Source organism: Misgurnus anguillicaudatus, chromosome 9, assembly GCF_027580225.2.
Source record: "Misgurnus anguillicaudatus chromosome 9, ASM2758022v2, whole genome shotgun sequence".
Taxonomy (NCBI): Eukaryota; Metazoa; Chordata; class Actinopteri; order Cypriniformes; family Cobitidae; genus Misgurnus; species Misgurnus anguillicaudatus.
The window spans coordinates 17,885,307-17,903,511 of record NC_073345.2 but is presented as its reverse complement, the minus strand read 5'-3'; the positions used below and the strand labels follow the sequence as shown (position 1 = coordinate 17,903,511).

Here is an 18,205-nt window from a genome sequence, read left to right as displayed (position 1 = left end):
TCACTTGTCATTGAATTTCTATGTCGTTTTATCATTACACTGTCTGTTCTTTCATTAGCTTGTTTATTCATGTATAAGGGATTTGGAAGAAAATAATCACCATTCACAAATAGTTTCTGGTTCATTTCATTGAGTTCATGTTGTATGTCAAGCTGATATACGGACAGGTCAATATACGGTCATCCGATTCTTATTAACAATAATAGACCGCTGGATGGCGCAATCGACCAATCAAAATAGAGTATTTTAAAGCGCGTGTTATAAAAGTTATTTATTGCAGGGTTGTTTTTATTACATTTTTTTTATTATTACTTATCCTAATTTATTTCTATTCTATGCCTAAATCGCTTGAATTGTTTCTATATTATTTTTATGAAACATTTGTTTGACTACGTCATAAAACTGGCGGTTAACAACGCAAAAGATCAATAAAAACACAGATATTAACATTCTGAAAATTGCCCAGATTGGACCATGAACTTAAAAAGTAATACAATTCACTGACAATCACTCACAAGCATCATGATATCTACATTATATTTATATAAGATATAGGGCCTACCCATGTGGTTATATGACGCTCTCTATAACCATATATGCACAGAAATATTTTGTGCTTGGATTTGCCAGCTCTAAACGGAGAAACAGCGTCACCGTGTGGCCATTTACGATCCAAAATTTTGCATGTGGGACAAGGTGCTACCATATACTGTACATAAGTTATTTTGTTATCCTCCTGTTGCAATGCCAAATGTTTATTGTGAGCTTGGTTCACCTTTTATTGACTTATTGTTACAAATGACCTTAAATAGTATTAGGCGACAGTAAACTGAAACATGATCAAACAGTTAACTCAAGAGTGCAATATTGAAATGTTAATGTTAACTTTAATATAGTTAATGTCAGCAATTCTGGTGCCCTGAGAAATCCAAACCATTTCAGCAACTTCATTTTAACTATATAAGGGGCATTTGTATCAATGCCAATATTGTCTTGAGAACATCCATACGAGAAATGTTTTTTTTTGTATGGTCACAGTATCTTAGTGTTTGGACTGATGTGTTATTTTTTTAGCTATGTGTGTACCGTCTTTGATTTAGGATACATTTGGAAGATTTTAAATTAGAAATAAATTAAATATAATTTCCTTTGTTTCCGATTATAATTTGTCTCCCTTTTATAAAACACTCCTGATGTCTTTTATAAAAGGCATAAAATAAAATGGGATTAAATGTCCTGCATTATTCTGGCTCTTATGTCTGGCTCTCTCCCAATGGGGTTTTTCCCTCCTAGGACTTTTCCCCAGGGTTTTTTTCAACCACTGAGGAGTCTGCAGACATTGGCTTAATTTAGCACTTATATACGTTACATTATTACTACGCTTGCTAGTACGGTTAATCTTAGCCGCTGTATTCTGCTGCTTATATTTACAATTTTTCTGCGTTTTCTAGCTGCATCTATTAATGTAAAGCTGCTTTGAAACAATTAAACAATATATAAATAAAATTGAATTGAATTATTCATTGAAATATGAAATGGGTGTAGCAATGAATAAATGCAACACACAATAATTCACAGACATATCTTATTGTGTAGCAGTTTCCACAAACAAGAATTGCAGGTGTGGTATGAACAATTACACATTAAACAAAGATGTAAATCCTGAAAACTATCCCATCCAAATGTGGGATGACTGTGTTGCCAGACACCTGAATAAGTAGAGTACAGGACACTCATCCATGCATTAATATTATATTAATCTTTTAATTTACAAAATAATTTATAAAATTGCTAGCAATTTGATATCATACACTCTAAACATGGTGCTAAATAGCACTAAAAGTGGTTGTATTTATAAGGGAACCATTTTAGTGCTAAACGTCACCAATAGCACCTATATTGAACTATATTGTGTTATACAGTCAAAAATAAAGGTACAAAGCTGTCACTGGGGCAGTATCCTTTACAAAGGTTCTAATATGTACCATTTAGGTTCAAATATGTATATTCCCTGTTGAAAAAAATAATTAAAACCATTACAGAAAATTCTAATGGTTTCCATTAAAATATCAGTAGGAACCTTAGCTTTTACCATAAAAAAATAAATGGTGCTATAGTCATGCTTTAGCACCACTTATGGTTCTACTATAGAGGTGCTAATAGGCTAGGTGCTCTGTTTGCGCTAAAAATGGTTCCCCTGGCCTATATGATTACGAGCGTTTAGTACTATTTAGCACCATTTATTAGAGTATAGTTTATTATCTCAAAATACTGAAATATATTGTAGCTTTTGTAACTAAAATGCATTAGGAACATTTTGCAGGCTAGCGGGCAACAACAAATAATATGGGGACGTGCCAACTGCAGGTGCAGGAACCAAGGACTGGCCAAAGTCAAATGAGGAAGGGCAAAAACCACGAAGAAGCAGAAGTGTTTTGGTTGTACCATAATTTACAGGAAATCACATTCAGACGTTTATCATGAGGAAAACGTTGTCGTTGACATTGCAAGGACACTACGATATATCATAAGCATCTCTCATATGGCCCATTCATATGAATGTACGAATTTCACAACAGTATTAATAAAAACCACATCGTTTTAAAAAGGCCTGTCAGCTCATGTTTAACCTGCATGTTATTTAATTAACATTTAATACTATGTTAATAACAGTAGATTTATCATTATTAAGGTAATATGGGAGCAGGTGCTCTTTTTCTGTAGACGGGGCGGGGACGCGAGCCGGTGACTGTGTTCCCGTAAGCGCTGATCTCCTCATATAAACCAATGATTCCCACTGTCCTGTTACAGACAACCGCCCGTGCCACACATTCCTCCACACGCATCTTCATACAACAGGCTAAACGCATCACCATCATGCCTATACAGGTAAGACAAGTTGTCTTGGACAACATACCATAGTCAAAAAGAGAAAACAGTGTCGTCCAGACCCTGGAAACGCGCACATCCGAAACGAAAACACCGTACAGCAACCATACGCATTCCACTGCGCGTTTCGTAGGCACGGATTATTCAAGAGTTGTTTTTGATACCATTTCATACCAATCAGTATGGCCAAAGTTATTTCCGTTGTGATTTGCTTTTCCTGATTTTTATTTGAATATGTTATGGGACTTTAAGCGTGTTCTACTTCTTGCAGCGCCGCGCACAACGAGCGCCACATGACATCAAAGTACCGCGAGAGTGGTCCAAATGCATACAAAATCGTTTGCTCTCGCGGTACCTAATGCCATACACGGATCGGTCTGCGCAGCCTCGCAAGAAAGTCAAACACACCCAAAGTTTTTGTTTAACACGCCCAAACTGGCGTTTTGGAAGTAAGCTATTTCCTTGTAGGCCTGGCGCACGATGATACGCGAAAGACTATTAAAGGAACCGTCATATTATATTAAAATGTTTTTATTTTCAGCTTTTGGGAAACTTTTCGCGTCGGTTGCGCAACATTTGGCAAATAAACCCCTTGGTTTCTAACAACGCCCCTAAGTTGTTTTAAATTAACTGTAAACCAAATTACTCCATATACATGACAGTTAGACAAACAAAAACCCAAGATTCTGACAAACTTCAAGCATTTATTATGCAAAAATGGGGTGCCATCAGAAGATGTGTCCCAGAATTTCATTAAAAGCATGCCAGGGCGAATTGCAAAGTTCTTGAAAAAGAAGGTTAAAGACTCTTTGATGTAATTGTCAATAAAAGCCATTTATGAATTTATACCACAGTAACATCTGAAAAAAACACTGATGTGAAAAAATATATATATAATATATATATATTTTTTTTATATTTGTGTCATTATCAAAACTTTTGGCCACGGCTGCCTGTAGGTCTTCAGAACCAATTCAATAAAGTGGTTGCCAAGCAACGCAGAGACGCGTTGAACACGGCCTGACCAATCAGAATGAAGGACTGGAACTGTCAGCTTTATAATGCGACAGAAAAGCATGATCTCTGTAATTGGACACAGACTTGAGACAGTTTCTGTTATCAGAGCTCTTGTGCTTTTGACTGTTGTTTGTTTCTATGACAATGCCTTTTAATAATGAATGGATTAAAAAAATAAATATTTAAAGTGTTCCGTTTAACTCTCTTAAGGTTGGTCAAAAACTTCCTGATATAGAAGTGCAAGAGGGAGACCCAGGGAATAGCATCTCAATGGCTCAACTCTTCAGGGGGAAAACAGGTGTGCTATTTGGCGTCCCAGGGGCATTTACTCCTGGATGTTCAAAGGTACTAACTCTGGGTTTGCAAAATACATTTTTAAATTGTGTGGTTTTATCTTCTTTTTCTGACTAAAAACACTAGCGCTCACTTAAAAAGAGTAGTTTACCCCAAAATTAAAAATATTTATTAATTGTCTCCTTATTGGAAGAATATCCTGGCCATTTATTTTTATTTAATGAAGTCTGTTGGGGCGAATTGGGACTGTGCAGCTTTAGACAGAAACACCATAAATGTATCCCAAACATTATCCATATTTATAAAACAATTACAGTTTTTTTCAAAATATTGACATTGACTATAACATCAGTTCCTGGTTGATCTAGTTCACAAAACAAGGTTTGCTGTTTAAAACTTCATGTGTTTTACTCTGTTACATGTGTTTTGTCAGACTCATCTCCCAGGCTTTATACAGAAGGCTGGAGAATTGAGGGCCAAAGGTGTGCAAGAAGTTGCCTGTGTGTCTGTTAATGATGTGTTTGTTATGTCTGCCTGGGGAAATCAAAATGGAGCAGACGGTAAGGTAAGAAAACTCTCTGCCATCTCTGGTTTTTACAAAAAAAAAACTAAAATCCCATTTGAATTACTTTTAGGATTTGGCTAATTGTAAATCATTTCATGTAGGTGCGGATGCTGGCTGACCCCAATGGAGCTTTCACACAGGTAAGATTATAGACCTATTCCTCTCATTATCAGAGATTTAACCACTACACCAAACCATGACCAGTTTTATGGACAGCCTCAGACATCACACCCATGTGCTGCTCCCAGAACATGATATCATCTGTGACCCTGTCTGTGAAATCCAGGCTCAAGTCTCATTAGAGATTTAATTCCTAATTATGAGATTATGAGCATTAAAGTTTGAATTCACTCATTAATTTAACATGATTTTAATCTTTGGCATGACCTTACTCAAGTCAATATTAAAGAAATCAAGGTTATATCTTCACTACGTATGAAGATTTTATGTAGAAATTAACAATAAATAAGATGGATTTTCCCAAACTGGGTCACAAATGATTAAAATATCTGGTTATGAGAGACTGCTATGTCCAAATAAGACTTAAGATTTGACTTAAGAGTTAAATGAGAATGCCGCAGGAAAGACATATTCCTGTAGGCTAACCTGGAAGTTTCCGGGACACTGGTTCCTTCGCAAAAAAAACATACATTTATTCCATAGACTTTTGGATTATCACAAAAAATAAAATCAACAAAAGTGTAACACTTACACATTTTGTTCAACAAGTTAATCTTCACAGATGAACACAACTTTTATGAATTTGAAGTCAAAGTTCTGCTTTTAATATTTCTAGTAAACGCATTTACACTTTTTAATCTCTAAAGATTAACTTGTTGGACAAAACGTGTGTCTTAAACTTTTGTTAAACACAGAGCTTACTTTTTGCGATAATCAAAATCGAATGTCTATGGGGAAAATTAATGTTTTTTTTTTTTTTTGCAAGAGAACCAGTGTTTTCCTGGTTGGCATACAAAATACTCAATATAGTACCATTTTAACTATTATTTTACTTCAATTTTTAACAGGGGAAATGTTTTTGGATTAATTTGGGATTGTGTGAACTTTTCTTAGGCTGTGGGTCTCACTCTGAACAATGAGCAGCTTGCCAAGGTGCTTGGAAATTTGAGGTCTCAAAGGTGAGATGATTCTCTTCTTGAATTAAAAAATGTAGCTCATCAGTCAATCATTTTGATTTCACAAATGAAGACAAATCTACTAGATGTCACTCCCCAGACTAAATTATCATAGTCTGACTGCATCCAAGAATATCCAGATTTCCCACGTCACGATTCTCAGCACATTAGATATACGTGACCCAGTCTCAGAAATCCCTGCTAAAGTCATTTTTGTTACTTACTATTTTCTATATAAAATCATCCTATAAACACTATGTGAAAAATCACCTGTTATCTTTGAGTTATAAAGTCATGCAAGACTTCAGTCTGGATTTCACAGACAGGTTAACATATGATTGTGTAACTTAGCCTTCATCTATAATGTTCTGTGAATGTAGAAACTCAATTGTCAGTACAATAGTTCTGCTATATTTTTGTGTTAAGGTATGTCATGCTGGTTGAAGATGGAGTGGTGAAAAAGCTCAGCGTGGAGCCCGACGGGACAGGCCTGACCTGCAGCTTGGCCTCAAACTTTTTGTCTGTGATTTAAGTTAAATATTACAGTTGCTCACCTCTCTTCTTATAGACCTGATTGCCCATTTCTCATTTCAAATACAGTATTCTAGTAAACATCAAAAAAGAACAACACTACAGCGTGTACTGTCGAGAAACCTATTTGAACTGACTTGTTTACTTGGAGCAAACCATTCATATTTCGAGGGGTGAAATATGCCAATGTTTAGCTGTTTAACGCACAAATCTTTTACTGTTACATGACATAACCTTTTGTGTGGTTATCCCAATAAAGTTTTCTTTGTGGCTCCATACAGTTTGATTTGTGGGAATCAATTCTTAATTATATAGAATACTGTATATAATAACCCAAGAGACTTAAAGCATACAAATGCGGTTTGGATTTTCTTGTAGGAAAAACATCACAAAAAAAGCTTTGTTTTCTTGCAACCACATTCAGTCACAGTCTCATTTATTATTCCAACCAATACATAAGATCATACAGTAAGTAAATTAAAACAACAACAAAAAAAATGTATTGAACAAGTACTTTTACTAGTCACATCTGGGACATGACAACACAGTTAAAACTCCAACAATCATTCACTCATTTTACAAAAGCAACATCTGGGATCTTCCCTTGAGCCTGTAAATAAAGAGACATTTACACCATTAATTCATGAGCTATAATGATGCAGTGCCTGATAATAATAACTGAATAATGAAATGCTAGAGTACCTTAAGACCAGTGAATATCTGACCAGCTCTCTCAAAATCCCAATCGTTGTCTTGTAAGCATCTGAAACAACAAAAATCTCTGATGTAAGTCCTGCAAGTGTTATATTCCTAATACCAAACCATGCCAAAAATTGAAGCTAACAGACGTTATATGAATCAACAGGCCAACTGAATTCTTTAGAAACAAACATCTACTACATCTTCATTATAGTGTAAAGTTTAGTTCTTACTTCTGAGACCATTCCAGATTCATGCCAGACTTTAGTGAAAAGGCAGCAAGCATTTCCTGTTGGGGGGCAGACAGCGTTGGCACAGGGCTGCTGGATGGCGTTGGAGCCGGAGCAACAAATGCACGACGAATTTCCTCAGTTGTGGCGTTCCGAACAAACAGCTCGTCATTCACGATGCACAAACTGATGGGTTGAAAATACATTACAAAGATGCTTTAATGACAACAAGCATCTTTTGCAGTTTATGGTATGAAACAAATCCCTTACCCTGTATTTCCAGCAGGCACAGCAATGAACACTCGAGAAAAAGATCTGTAGGAGTCTCGAGATTTGCCTTCCACTTGAGAAAAACAGAAAAGAAAATTAGGATTCATCTGACTTGTTAGCTTAGAATTTCTGAAACACCGTGAACAAGTTACCTTCTTTAAAAACGCCAGTCACTGTAAATGCCAGTAGTATAGCCTGCAAAATAAAAGCACTGGAATCAGAACCGACGCACTAAATGTCCAACAACAACTGTAAGCTTTACTTTAACTTCTACTCACTGTGTAAGTATTGACATCCACATTAAATGAGGCAATGTCATGCTGGGTTTTGGGCAATTCATTCAGGAAAGCAACCACATTTAACCGAGTGTGCTTGAGCAAACGAAATCGCATGGCTGAAAGACAAAATGTTTAAGTATATTTTTATTCTGAAATTGAATAGAAATTGTTCAAGAAATGAAAGATCATTCTTTCAATGAACTTACATGGGTCTTTCAGGCGCTTGATGTTACGGCTATCTTTCTGATACTCTCCTAAACTGCTTCTGCACACACAAAGACAGAAAACGGCCAAAATAATTATTAATAATTATAACCTCTGCATCGCCACACCCAGATAAGCCCATATGGGAGACATTAAAGGGACACTCCACTTTTTTTTTAAAAATATACCAATTTTTCAGCTCGCCCAGAGCCAAACACCTGATCTGTACCGCCCTGGAAACCATTCAGCCGATCTCCGCTACCACTTTTAGCATAGCCTAGCACAATCCACTGAATCTGACCAGACCACCAGCACCGCACCAAAAAAATAACCAAAGAGTTTCAATCGGTTCCGGGCATGTGCGAAATGACGTCACTTCCTGTCATCGGCAACGCTTTACGACAGTTTGCTCGACTGGGATCAGTTTTTTTTTAATCTGTGCAATTATTGTCCCATTATAATTTTTTATTTGATTTACAAATTGCGTCTTCATCAGTTGCAGCACCCAACCATTCTGAGAGACCTGTATACAGCGTTAAACTGGGTAACGTTACAGTCACAGAGACTTATTCTGTGGGGAGGTGACAGAGCCTGCTTTTCTGCTAATGAGCAATGATGACCAACAAAATGCCCTCAAAAGGGTCCTGTGTGATGAATTCTCTGAGGCAAAGGATGACTTTGTTTATTTTTCAATGTCAAGAGGACATGGAAACAATTTTGTCCTACTGCATTGATGAAAAATGCTTGAATGTCAGTGCCGAGTGAGTGAATGAGTGTGAGGGAATAAATTCATTTATAAATAAATCTGTTGAATAAATTAATTTTATCTTGTGTTTTTGCCTTACAGACATTTGTTAAAATATGCTGCAATAAGAACAGTTCAGCAAACATATCTTTAGAAAATGAAATTAAATGTAAACAAACACACACATCTGTATTTCCTAAATGAGGTGTAACAACTGTAAACTATATAGTTACATTTTAATAAATTTTCTCATACATTTTATTTTGTGTCACATAACCTTAAAAATGCCAGAGTAAGCAAACTTACATACATAACAGACATTAAACAAGCAATATTATCAATTTACAATTGTTAAAAGGCAGACATAGTTGCAAATAATAAGACTCGCAAGTAAAGCGCTATGATAACGGTAAGGATAGCGTTAACATCCGAAACTGCCGTAAATCATTTCGACATACTTCAGACAGGAAGTGACGTCATTTCGCACATGCGCGGAACCGATAGTGTTGCCTGTATGGATCGAGTAGTGACATGGCCTAATAATCAAGGACTTTGGAGCTGTATATGATATTACGCAGCAGCCAAATATAGTCCCCTTAGTAACTTTCAATGGCAGGGTACTATTTTCAGGCAGTGCGTAATATCACTACGCCTGCTGCAGCCATGTCATTGATCATTACGCCAGAATGAGAGTATAGTTCCTAGCCATATCTGCCTAGAAAATCACAACTTTTAATTTTCTGTCGGTCTTAGTACACGATGTAACTACAGAAGAGTCAAGTTTTAAATGGGAAAAATATCCAAACTCTTTGGCTATTCCTAGCGCAATGCCAATGGTCCAATCAGATCCATTGGACTATGCTAAGCTATGCTAAAGTGGCAGCGCCATACCTGGAGATCAGCTGAATGGATTACAAAACGGCAAAAATCAAATGCTCAACTCTAGGGGAGCTGGAAAATGAGCTTTTTTTTTTTAAAAAAAAAGTGGAATGCCCCTTTAAAAGTCCAAAGTCAACAAGCAGTGTTGATGATAGAGAAAATATAAAGTCTACTGTACTTTGCAGGGTTCTGCAATGAGAAAGGAATGCTGAGCGAAAAAGTTGCCCCGTCGTGGTAGGCATCCAGTAGGGGCTGTCTGTCGCCTGAGTCATATATGCTGTAATACCTAGAGGATGAGGACAGATGATATGAGAACCAAACATGTCTTACTGATACATAACAGCTAAACAACCAAAAAAAAACACGTACTGTTGCAGGAAGCAAAGGATGATGCTCTTGATTTCATCAGAGCTGAAGTAACTGGGCTGTTTAAACAGGAAACCAAAAAAAATGAATGAGTTCACAATAAAAGAATGGTCTCAAAATGCAAAACACAGAAGAATTTATTGAATTTATGAACCTTGCAGGGCGGTAGAGTCGCAGGAGCAACTTCTAAGTCAAAACCAATGGGAGGTGGAAGATCATGTCCATCCTATTATTGAGACAACAAGAAAACAAATTAATATGTACAAATTTGCCAAAAATCTAATATTTATATAATGATTACCACACATATGTGCTCAAATAACTTCAGTTACACCAACAAATAAATGCACTGCATTTCCTACCAGTTTGAGCAGCTTGGGGAATCGTTCCCGAATGGCACTGTCCAACAATCACAAAGACAGAACACAAGAGACACAACGTTAATACAAATAGCACATATGAGGAATATATTTGGACTTCACTGAAATGGTCCCACACACATTAACATGAGCTGGGCCGTTTTAAGTGAGGACAAAATAGGATAAAAATAACAGCCTATGAAAAATTTCTACTTACAGATTACTGATCAAGGTCGAATCACCTGGGACATAAGCAGTTTCACAAAATAGGCCGGTTCATTTTTTTACTTAAAAGTTTGATAACCATGTTTACTAAAGTTTAACATTTGTATTGTATTAAAAAAAGTATATTGTCCAGAAGACTCATAATGTTTCGTCTCCAAATTTGGCTGAAGTAAGCCATACAGGTTTGGAATAACATAAGGGTGTGTAAATAAATTACAAAATTGTAATTTCCTTTCAAGTCCTGTTCCAACTCCCACCCAGTCCCAGGCACATAGTACTCACCAATCCTCAATACTCACCGCTGGTTCCCCCTACAGGCCGAAACACTGACACGAGCAGGCTGGCAAAGGATAGGGGGAGCTGGGGTGTTGTGAGGGGTAGAGGTTGGTATGCACTTACACCAACAATCAAATCAGTATTTTCAAGCATTTAGGGAGTGTAACGTGAGGTTAGGGGATTGTGATGACCTTTCTGTAAACACTAATTCCTAGAGATCCCTAATGCTCTGTGATTTGCCTATACCCATGTACTCGTATGGGCAATGTGTTTTTAAAAACGACGTCACATTTACAGATCCACAGTTGTTAGTGGGCTGATGTTTGAAAATGCAGGACCAGAACATTCAAGATGACATTACAAGAGAAAAGCATGAGGCTACGAGCAGTTGTGAAGATGCTATATAAAAAACTCTTACGATATGGCATCAATGTTATAGTGATTTTGCTGACCTCCATAAAACTATAAAATAATGATCACTATGGTCCACTGGAAGAGGTTAAATACTTCCAGGCTTTGAGTTTATCATAGATTGATAAAGAGTGTGAAACAGATGATGTCCAGCGACAAAGCAGACCAAGATGACAGGGAGGCCAGATCAAAAAGTCAATGAATATGAAACGTGAGCACAAACGTTGAACCCTGAGCTTCTGTACAGAATATAAGAATGAAAAGAATTAAGGTGTATGGGTTACACTCCCTACTTAATTTAGTCCCTACTATTAAATTTAAGAATAGCAGGGCAATTATTCAAACAAGCATTAGCTTTATTATTGAACCCAGACACCTTGTTCGATTTTGATTTTACACAATCTATTTTTATATTCTGCCTGATTATATTTTTAAACTATATTTATCACTTTTATGTCACCAGTGGTCCTCCTCCATTATGAATCATATTTTTGCTGTATTGATGAGCTGATGTTTTTCCTCCCAAGCACTCTAAGATGAGGTACGGCCACACTTTGACCACCTCCATCTTGTTTAGAAAACAAAAAGAGAGTGAGGATTTAATACCCTCTACTCTCTGAATTTTCAATCACATTTTGCGCCACGCATTAAAGCGCGCACAGTAAATGTTTGAGTAACGCTTGGCTCAAGGTCTCTTAAAAACCTTCCCTCTCCTTCTCCACCCATGGCATCTCCTTACAACCGAACCATCTCTTCTTCTTCTTCTTCCCTTGGCTGTCATCTTCATCTCCAAGATGGTTTGCTGTGGCCAGTTTGGCGGCTGTGCCTGCCTTAGGTTGTCCCAAAGTTCAAAGGTGGGATCTTACCCGTCGTTGACTAACCAGCCTCTCACTGGCCATCAGCAGCAGAGCTCCGGGTCTCAGACTTTTGCACTGGGGTGGAGGGAGGAGGGTGCCAGCGTGTTTGAAAGGTGGAGTACAAATATACTTAAAAGAGTGCATCATTTCCAAGGTTATGTTCTGTTCTGTCAACTTATCCATGGGCATTCAGGGAGGTCTTGTGTGTTGAAGCTTCTTATTTAATCTAATGAACTAATGAAAACTAAGTAAATATGAGCTATGCTAAAATGTTTTTTTTTTCTAAAACATACTGATGAAGCGAATTCTGTACAAAGCACTACAGGGACAACAGTGCAGAGATTTAAGAAGATAGAAACAAAAAGGCTGGTAACAGTAAAGTTCACGTGACAGACGTGGTCAGACTTTTAAATAAATATTGGCAGGCCTTAAAGACCCTTAAGTTAAACACAAAAGAGCATTTAACTTTAATGTGTCAAACTAATGCTACAGGGTAACATCATAGCACTTACATCTATGCAGGATAAGATGGGGTGAAATGTTTAGCGATGTTATTTGTTACATTTTTTCCTCGGCTGCATGTCTCATTTACAGCATAAATGTCATATCAGAAGTAAGGAGTTATTACATTTTCAAGCTTTTTATCCTTCTGCGGTAAGTTTTTTAAGAAATGTCATATTAATGTCAAGAATTTACTGTTCTTCTAGAATGAAGAAAAATGCAATGCCTTTTCTTATGGCTTTAAATTACAACACACAATACATGTGTATGTGTCTAATGGATTGCGAATGACTGTCGTATTCTTCAGATGTATTTTCCACACCAGTTAAAGATGGGAAGAAACTAAAAGAGGATTGAAAATGCACTTAGCTCTGCTTATTATAAATATGCAAGGCCATTAACCTCAGACGTTTTGTTTACTGTACGTGTCGATTCCCTGAGGTGGGTGTATTGGGACAAACCGAAAAATCACAAGGGGCATCTTCATGCATTTGTTTTCATGTGTATGCACAGTCACACACACATTTTCTATTGTGTCTTTATCCCAAAAGATACTGCATGTAAACATGTACGCTTTTAGCTTCACATTAAGCTGCTTCTCATGCATTGCCAGGTATAGAAAAATATCAACTATGCAATCTTAGAGACAGTTTATTTGAATAAACTTTAGTCTTTTAAAAACAGTTTCCTACCGTCATGACTAAGCAACAGTTACACTTATATGAAGGTAACTCTACACCCACGAGTACAGAGGTTTGTTTTTGTTAGAAAGCAACATGCAGTGCACACATCTGTGTTTGTCACGTATTTTTCAGGCCTGATGACAAATTGGCGTAAGAGACGAATAAAACACTGCACAAGACTGACCTGACATAGTCCACCTGGTCCTTGAAGTGGTTGCACATGGGATTTCCCTCCAACGAGAGATCCACCAACTTCAGACCCTTAAGTTTATCAAGTTCTCGTTCTGTCTTCAGCTAAAAGACGTATAAAGAAAGACAATAATAAATGTTTGATCTGAGAAAAAAAAGAAAAAAGACTTATCTTTTACTATCATATTCTAAATATGATACCTCATTGTGTGAGAGATTAAGTATCTTCAAGTTCGGTACTTTGCTCACAATTTCAGCCAAGTCATCCAGCCTGAATAACCTGTTGTTACTCAGGTTCAGGCAAACCAGCTGTGGACAGGAAAATAAGATACATGAGGAGTGATGACTTTTATGGATATTAATGTATGCATCTGTTGAAATTTGGGAGGATGCATGTAATGATGCACATTTACAACATACAATCTCCGTAAATTTTGTACCTCAGGAATGTTTTCTTCTATAATTTTGATCGCCCCCAACATGGAGTTCCTTCTGTTTAACGTGACCTCAATATTCTGAGAAACCAGATCTGCAAGGCATAATAAATGGACATTCACATGAGCAACAGTGAACAAAAATCAACCAGACCAAGTTTTTTTTAATTCTTTAACCACCATTTACATGTTAACTTGTCAATTAAATGAAAACACCACAGTTTTCAATATTTTACTATGTTCTTAACTTAGACAAATTAATACATACCTATCTTTTTTCAATGCGTGCACTTTTAATCTTTGTACAGCGCGTTGTGAATGTGTTAGCATTTAGCCATTATCCTCCATGTGGCACTTTTACCCAACTTATAAAACCAAGAAATATTCCTTTATGACAAACAGTAAAACTGTATGTTTTGATCATCGCTCTGAATCTGATCTCTATTAAAAGTCCTTCACAAAAATGCAATTAACTCAGCTTTTTCTCAAAATTTGGTATTTTTGAAGAAACCTACCCATATTTGAGAGATGATAAAAAGAGAACAAATGAAGATAGGATTTTTTTTAAGCAGAGGGTCTGTTTTTTCATTTGATATACTGTATGTTAGGGTTGTGCCGATAGACGAAAGAATCGCGTATCGACGATCTTCGGGCATATCGCCAATGGAAGGCTTTCATGGCGATAGTCATGACGATAGTTGCCGAATAGTTATTATTATTATTATCATCATAGTTTTACATTAACGTGCAAATATTGCATGCTTTTCCTCGCACGAGGGTTTGTGGGCTTTACTTTATGCCGAGAGCTTGTAGAGAAATGATTCCTTCTTGCCCGTAGCTGCACTTAATGCACGCGTCTCCTTCTAGCACCTGAAATAAGTCCAGCGCGTCATGCAGAGCTGCGCTTCTCTCTGTCTCACATGCACACGCTCTCGCATCTGTCCGAAGTCTAAACATAAACTAAAGTAGTAATCCTTAAGTATTTGTTCAGTTTAATGCGTTTCATGCGAGCTGAGGCAAACTATCCCTTACCCGCTGCATATTGGCGCCTCTCTCACTCTCGCGTACGTGCAGAAAAAGCTGCGCTCCGTCCAAAGTCAGATCACTGGGTATTAATCCTGGTTATGATATGCATTTCAAGGAGTTGTAGCAATACATCCCTTGTGTTTAAAATATGATCGCGTTCCGCTGGACCGATGTTTTTAAAAAGGCACCTCTGAGACACGGGACGTGTAGCGTTCTGCAACAGCACTAAACAAATGCATTGAATTTTTTATATGTGCGCGTGCAGGTGCATGTTTTTACAGTCATTAGTAATCATGTTAAATAATCAGGATTATGATTTTCCCATAATTGAGCAGCCCTAGCTCTGAGATTTCCTTGCACCAGAGAGGTTGTTAGCGCGCAGAGGGTTAAAACCAGCGAGTCTCGCTCCCTGGCACTCAGGAAATTTTAGAACGCCTGGGCTTTAATGACGCGCTCTGATTAATGTAATCAGTTTTATGGTTGCGGTCATGACGGTGTTGTTCTTGTTCTTTTTCACCAATCAAGTGACTTGTCATAATGAGTAAAAATACTGCCCCGCCCCCCGATACTATTGTGTATCGCCGATCTCACATGCTGACGATAGGACGATCTCAAAAAGGGGCATATCGCCCAACACTACTGTATGTTTATATATTGAACATTCTCTGGCAGAAATTCAACTTTTGTGAAAATGCTGGCGCTGGCTGGCAACTTTTTAAAACGCTGGTAAGGAAAGCGTTAATAAAAACAAAATGTTGCTTTACCTGGATCAACTCTTATGTTGTTCAGATCCAGTGCCTGTTGAGACCCATCAAAACGCTTGGCCATGCATTGCTAATGAAACAGGAAAAAAGTTTTTTTACATTTCTCACATTTGAAAAAGCACAGTCGTTTCTACATCTGAGACAACATCTGAGAGTTGATTTAACTAGGAAACATGCATTCAACAGGTTAAACAGGTGCTCATAAAATCCTGATCAGCTACAGGCGTCCTCTCAAAGTCGGCTGGGAGAACTTGTTCCTCACCTTCAAATGTTCCAGGTCCTCGGGCTTCAGATCACTGTGGATCAATGTTGGAGGTGGGCAGCCGTTCATAATAACAGTCACCTGCCCATCCAAGAGATTGAGATTAATTTATACACATTTGAATACATATACATATTAAAATAACCACTTCAGCCACGTTTGAATATTTATGATGAAGCAGGTGTTGTGTAAGACTTATATTTTACCTTATATCCATCTTTGTCTGTTATTTTCCGTGACACTTTAACCAAAGCGTTGGCAGTGGTGGAATCTTCAACGTAAAACTGAGCTTTGTTGCCATCAGTGTGATACTAAAGTGACAAAAATTAAGGTTGGGACAGTCCAAGTGTGTACTTGATTAAACATATTATAATGGAGCCTATGTATATATTTTATCACATTTTCACTAAACAAAGTCACTTACTTGAACTGCATGGAATGGCATGGAACAGACGTTCTGAAGCGAAGTCAGAAGCCAATCTTTGTCATATTTTTTCCCATAAGGAATCTACAATCCGAAGCCATGAGATTTAGACTGATTAGCTAGCTAGTACAACATAAGCAGGCAATTATCATTTGAAGTACAAGAACTTAATTTGAAATTATAGTCGAATGCACTAACAGTCATTTTGAACCAGTTCTTGCGGTTTCCATCACCACCACCACCAAAACCACCAAGACCACCGCCTCTGGGTCCATGATTTCTGTGACCCCCATTATCTCCATTTCCACCTCCCCGTCCTCCTTTACGGTTGCGATCATGACGATTCGACCGCCCATAGGGATTACTGGAAGAAATATGAATTATGCAACAATTACCCAATGTGTCAGATGTTCACAAGGAAGTACGTATCCCGCATCAAAGTGCTTAAATCTGCGCTGAGAGGTGCTGTCCTGTGACCCTTCCGACATGGTTACATCTCCATCATCATCGTGCAATCTCGACCGTGGATTAGGCCCTCCGCCCCCACCATGACCACCACGATGTTTCGGTCTGGACATCTGATCACTGTACATTGGTGCTCTGAAAGGACCCCTGCCTTTGCGGTTTCGATGCTTTGTTCCTCCAACACGGTCATCGTGCTCTGAAAAACAGAAGTGAAATGAAATGTGTTTAATACAGCACTGTTTGGATATTAACTACTATTTGAAATGTGTAGATGGAATAAACTTGAAGGATTTCACACTGTTTTTTTTTTTTTTTAGGATTTCAGACTATATCAGAACCTGTTCCTGATGGACCCTAAAGCAGGGTTTTACAAACAATAAAAGTTTAAACTGTAAACATCATCGAAATAACTTTCCATAAAACTCCACTGACTGATCTTGGGATCATATTTATTATTTTTCATATTTTGAAACTATGAATTTAGGCTGGACACTACCAGAACTGTTCAGCACGACCTCAACACGTAACGTTATTGTCGCGACTCGCGCCATGTGGGCCGTTTATCCAGCTGCTACTTAATTTAAATTTACTCTTTTCAAACTCTCACAAACCTTTTAATAAAACACGAAACGAGTTCATAATAACTTAAAAGCCAAGTTTACCTACAGTTTATCTAAACTTACGCCACACACAAACAACAATTCAACTTCAAATCAACAAAAAAACAAGCTAGCTGAACGGCTAACGTTAGAACTTAACTACACAGCAACGTCACACGACTACATAGAGCATGGAGTGATAATACCTTTGATATACAATAATATTGTGAATAGTAAAAAACATACAACATTGTGTTTTAAATGTCATAGATTTTAAATCAAACTGAGCGCTATTGCTAACGACCCAACTCACCACTATAATAGCGAGAGTCGTCTGCTGTCGCCATCTTCTCAGAAGCCTGAGTAGGCTACTTTGACTTTAAAATACTGGATTTTCAGTCGTTGTTTTCTTCCTTTCAAATAAAACGAATGCGAAACAAATTAAGATAAAGGTTTTGATAAGACTACGCGACTGGCACACCAATGCTTGCTTTGTGTTTCCAAGGTTTTGTCATAACAGACTGCGCGTTAATGCGCATGCGCAAAGTTCTTCTTCCAAACGTAAATGGAGTGTGTCCGTAATTACGTAAATATCGCCGCCTCGTGTTACACTGCGGCATTGAGTAC

At 37.5% G+C, this 18,205-nt stretch overlaps 2 protein-coding genes across 2 annotated transcripts; one reads left to right on the top strand and one right to left on the bottom strand.

Annotated features, from left to right (window-relative positions):
• The first annotated feature begins 2,734 nt into the window (after positions 1-2,734).
• prdx5 (peroxiredoxin 5) lies at positions 2,735-6,712 on the top strand. The gene is made up of 6 exons (XM_055180985.2): positions 2,735-2,889; positions 4,117-4,251; positions 4,634-4,765; positions 4,867-4,905; positions 5,840-5,904; positions 6,328-6,712. Exons 1-6 carry the CDS (start codon positions 2,788-2,790, stop codon positions 6,431-6,433), a joined length of 579 nt encoding a protein of 192 aa, XP_055036960.2. The 5' UTR covers positions 2,735-2,787; the 3' UTR covers positions 6,434-6,712.
• Positions 6,713-6,831: 119 nt separating this feature from the next.
• On the bottom strand, positions 6,832-18,111 carry nxf1b (nuclear RNA export factor 1b). Its single transcript, XM_055180982.2, has 21 exons — positions 17,892-18,111; positions 16,962-17,175; positions 16,713-16,878; positions 16,515-16,598; positions 16,297-16,401; positions 16,091-16,171; positions 15,829-15,898; positions 14,045-14,133; positions 13,806-13,913; positions 13,600-13,709; positions 10,466-10,502; positions 10,258-10,329; positions 10,107-10,162; positions 9,916-10,023; positions 8,116-8,174; positions 7,910-8,025; positions 7,784-7,826; positions 7,632-7,704; positions 7,365-7,547; positions 7,135-7,195; positions 6,832-7,042 (listed from the first exon to the last, which is right to left on the bottom strand). Exons 1-21 carry the CDS (start codon positions 17,923-17,925, stop codon positions 7,004-7,006), a joined length of 1,908 nt encoding a protein of 635 aa, XP_055036957.1. The 5' UTR covers positions 17,926-18,111; the 3' UTR covers positions 6,832-7,003.
• Positions 18,112-18,205: the final 94 nt, after the last annotated feature.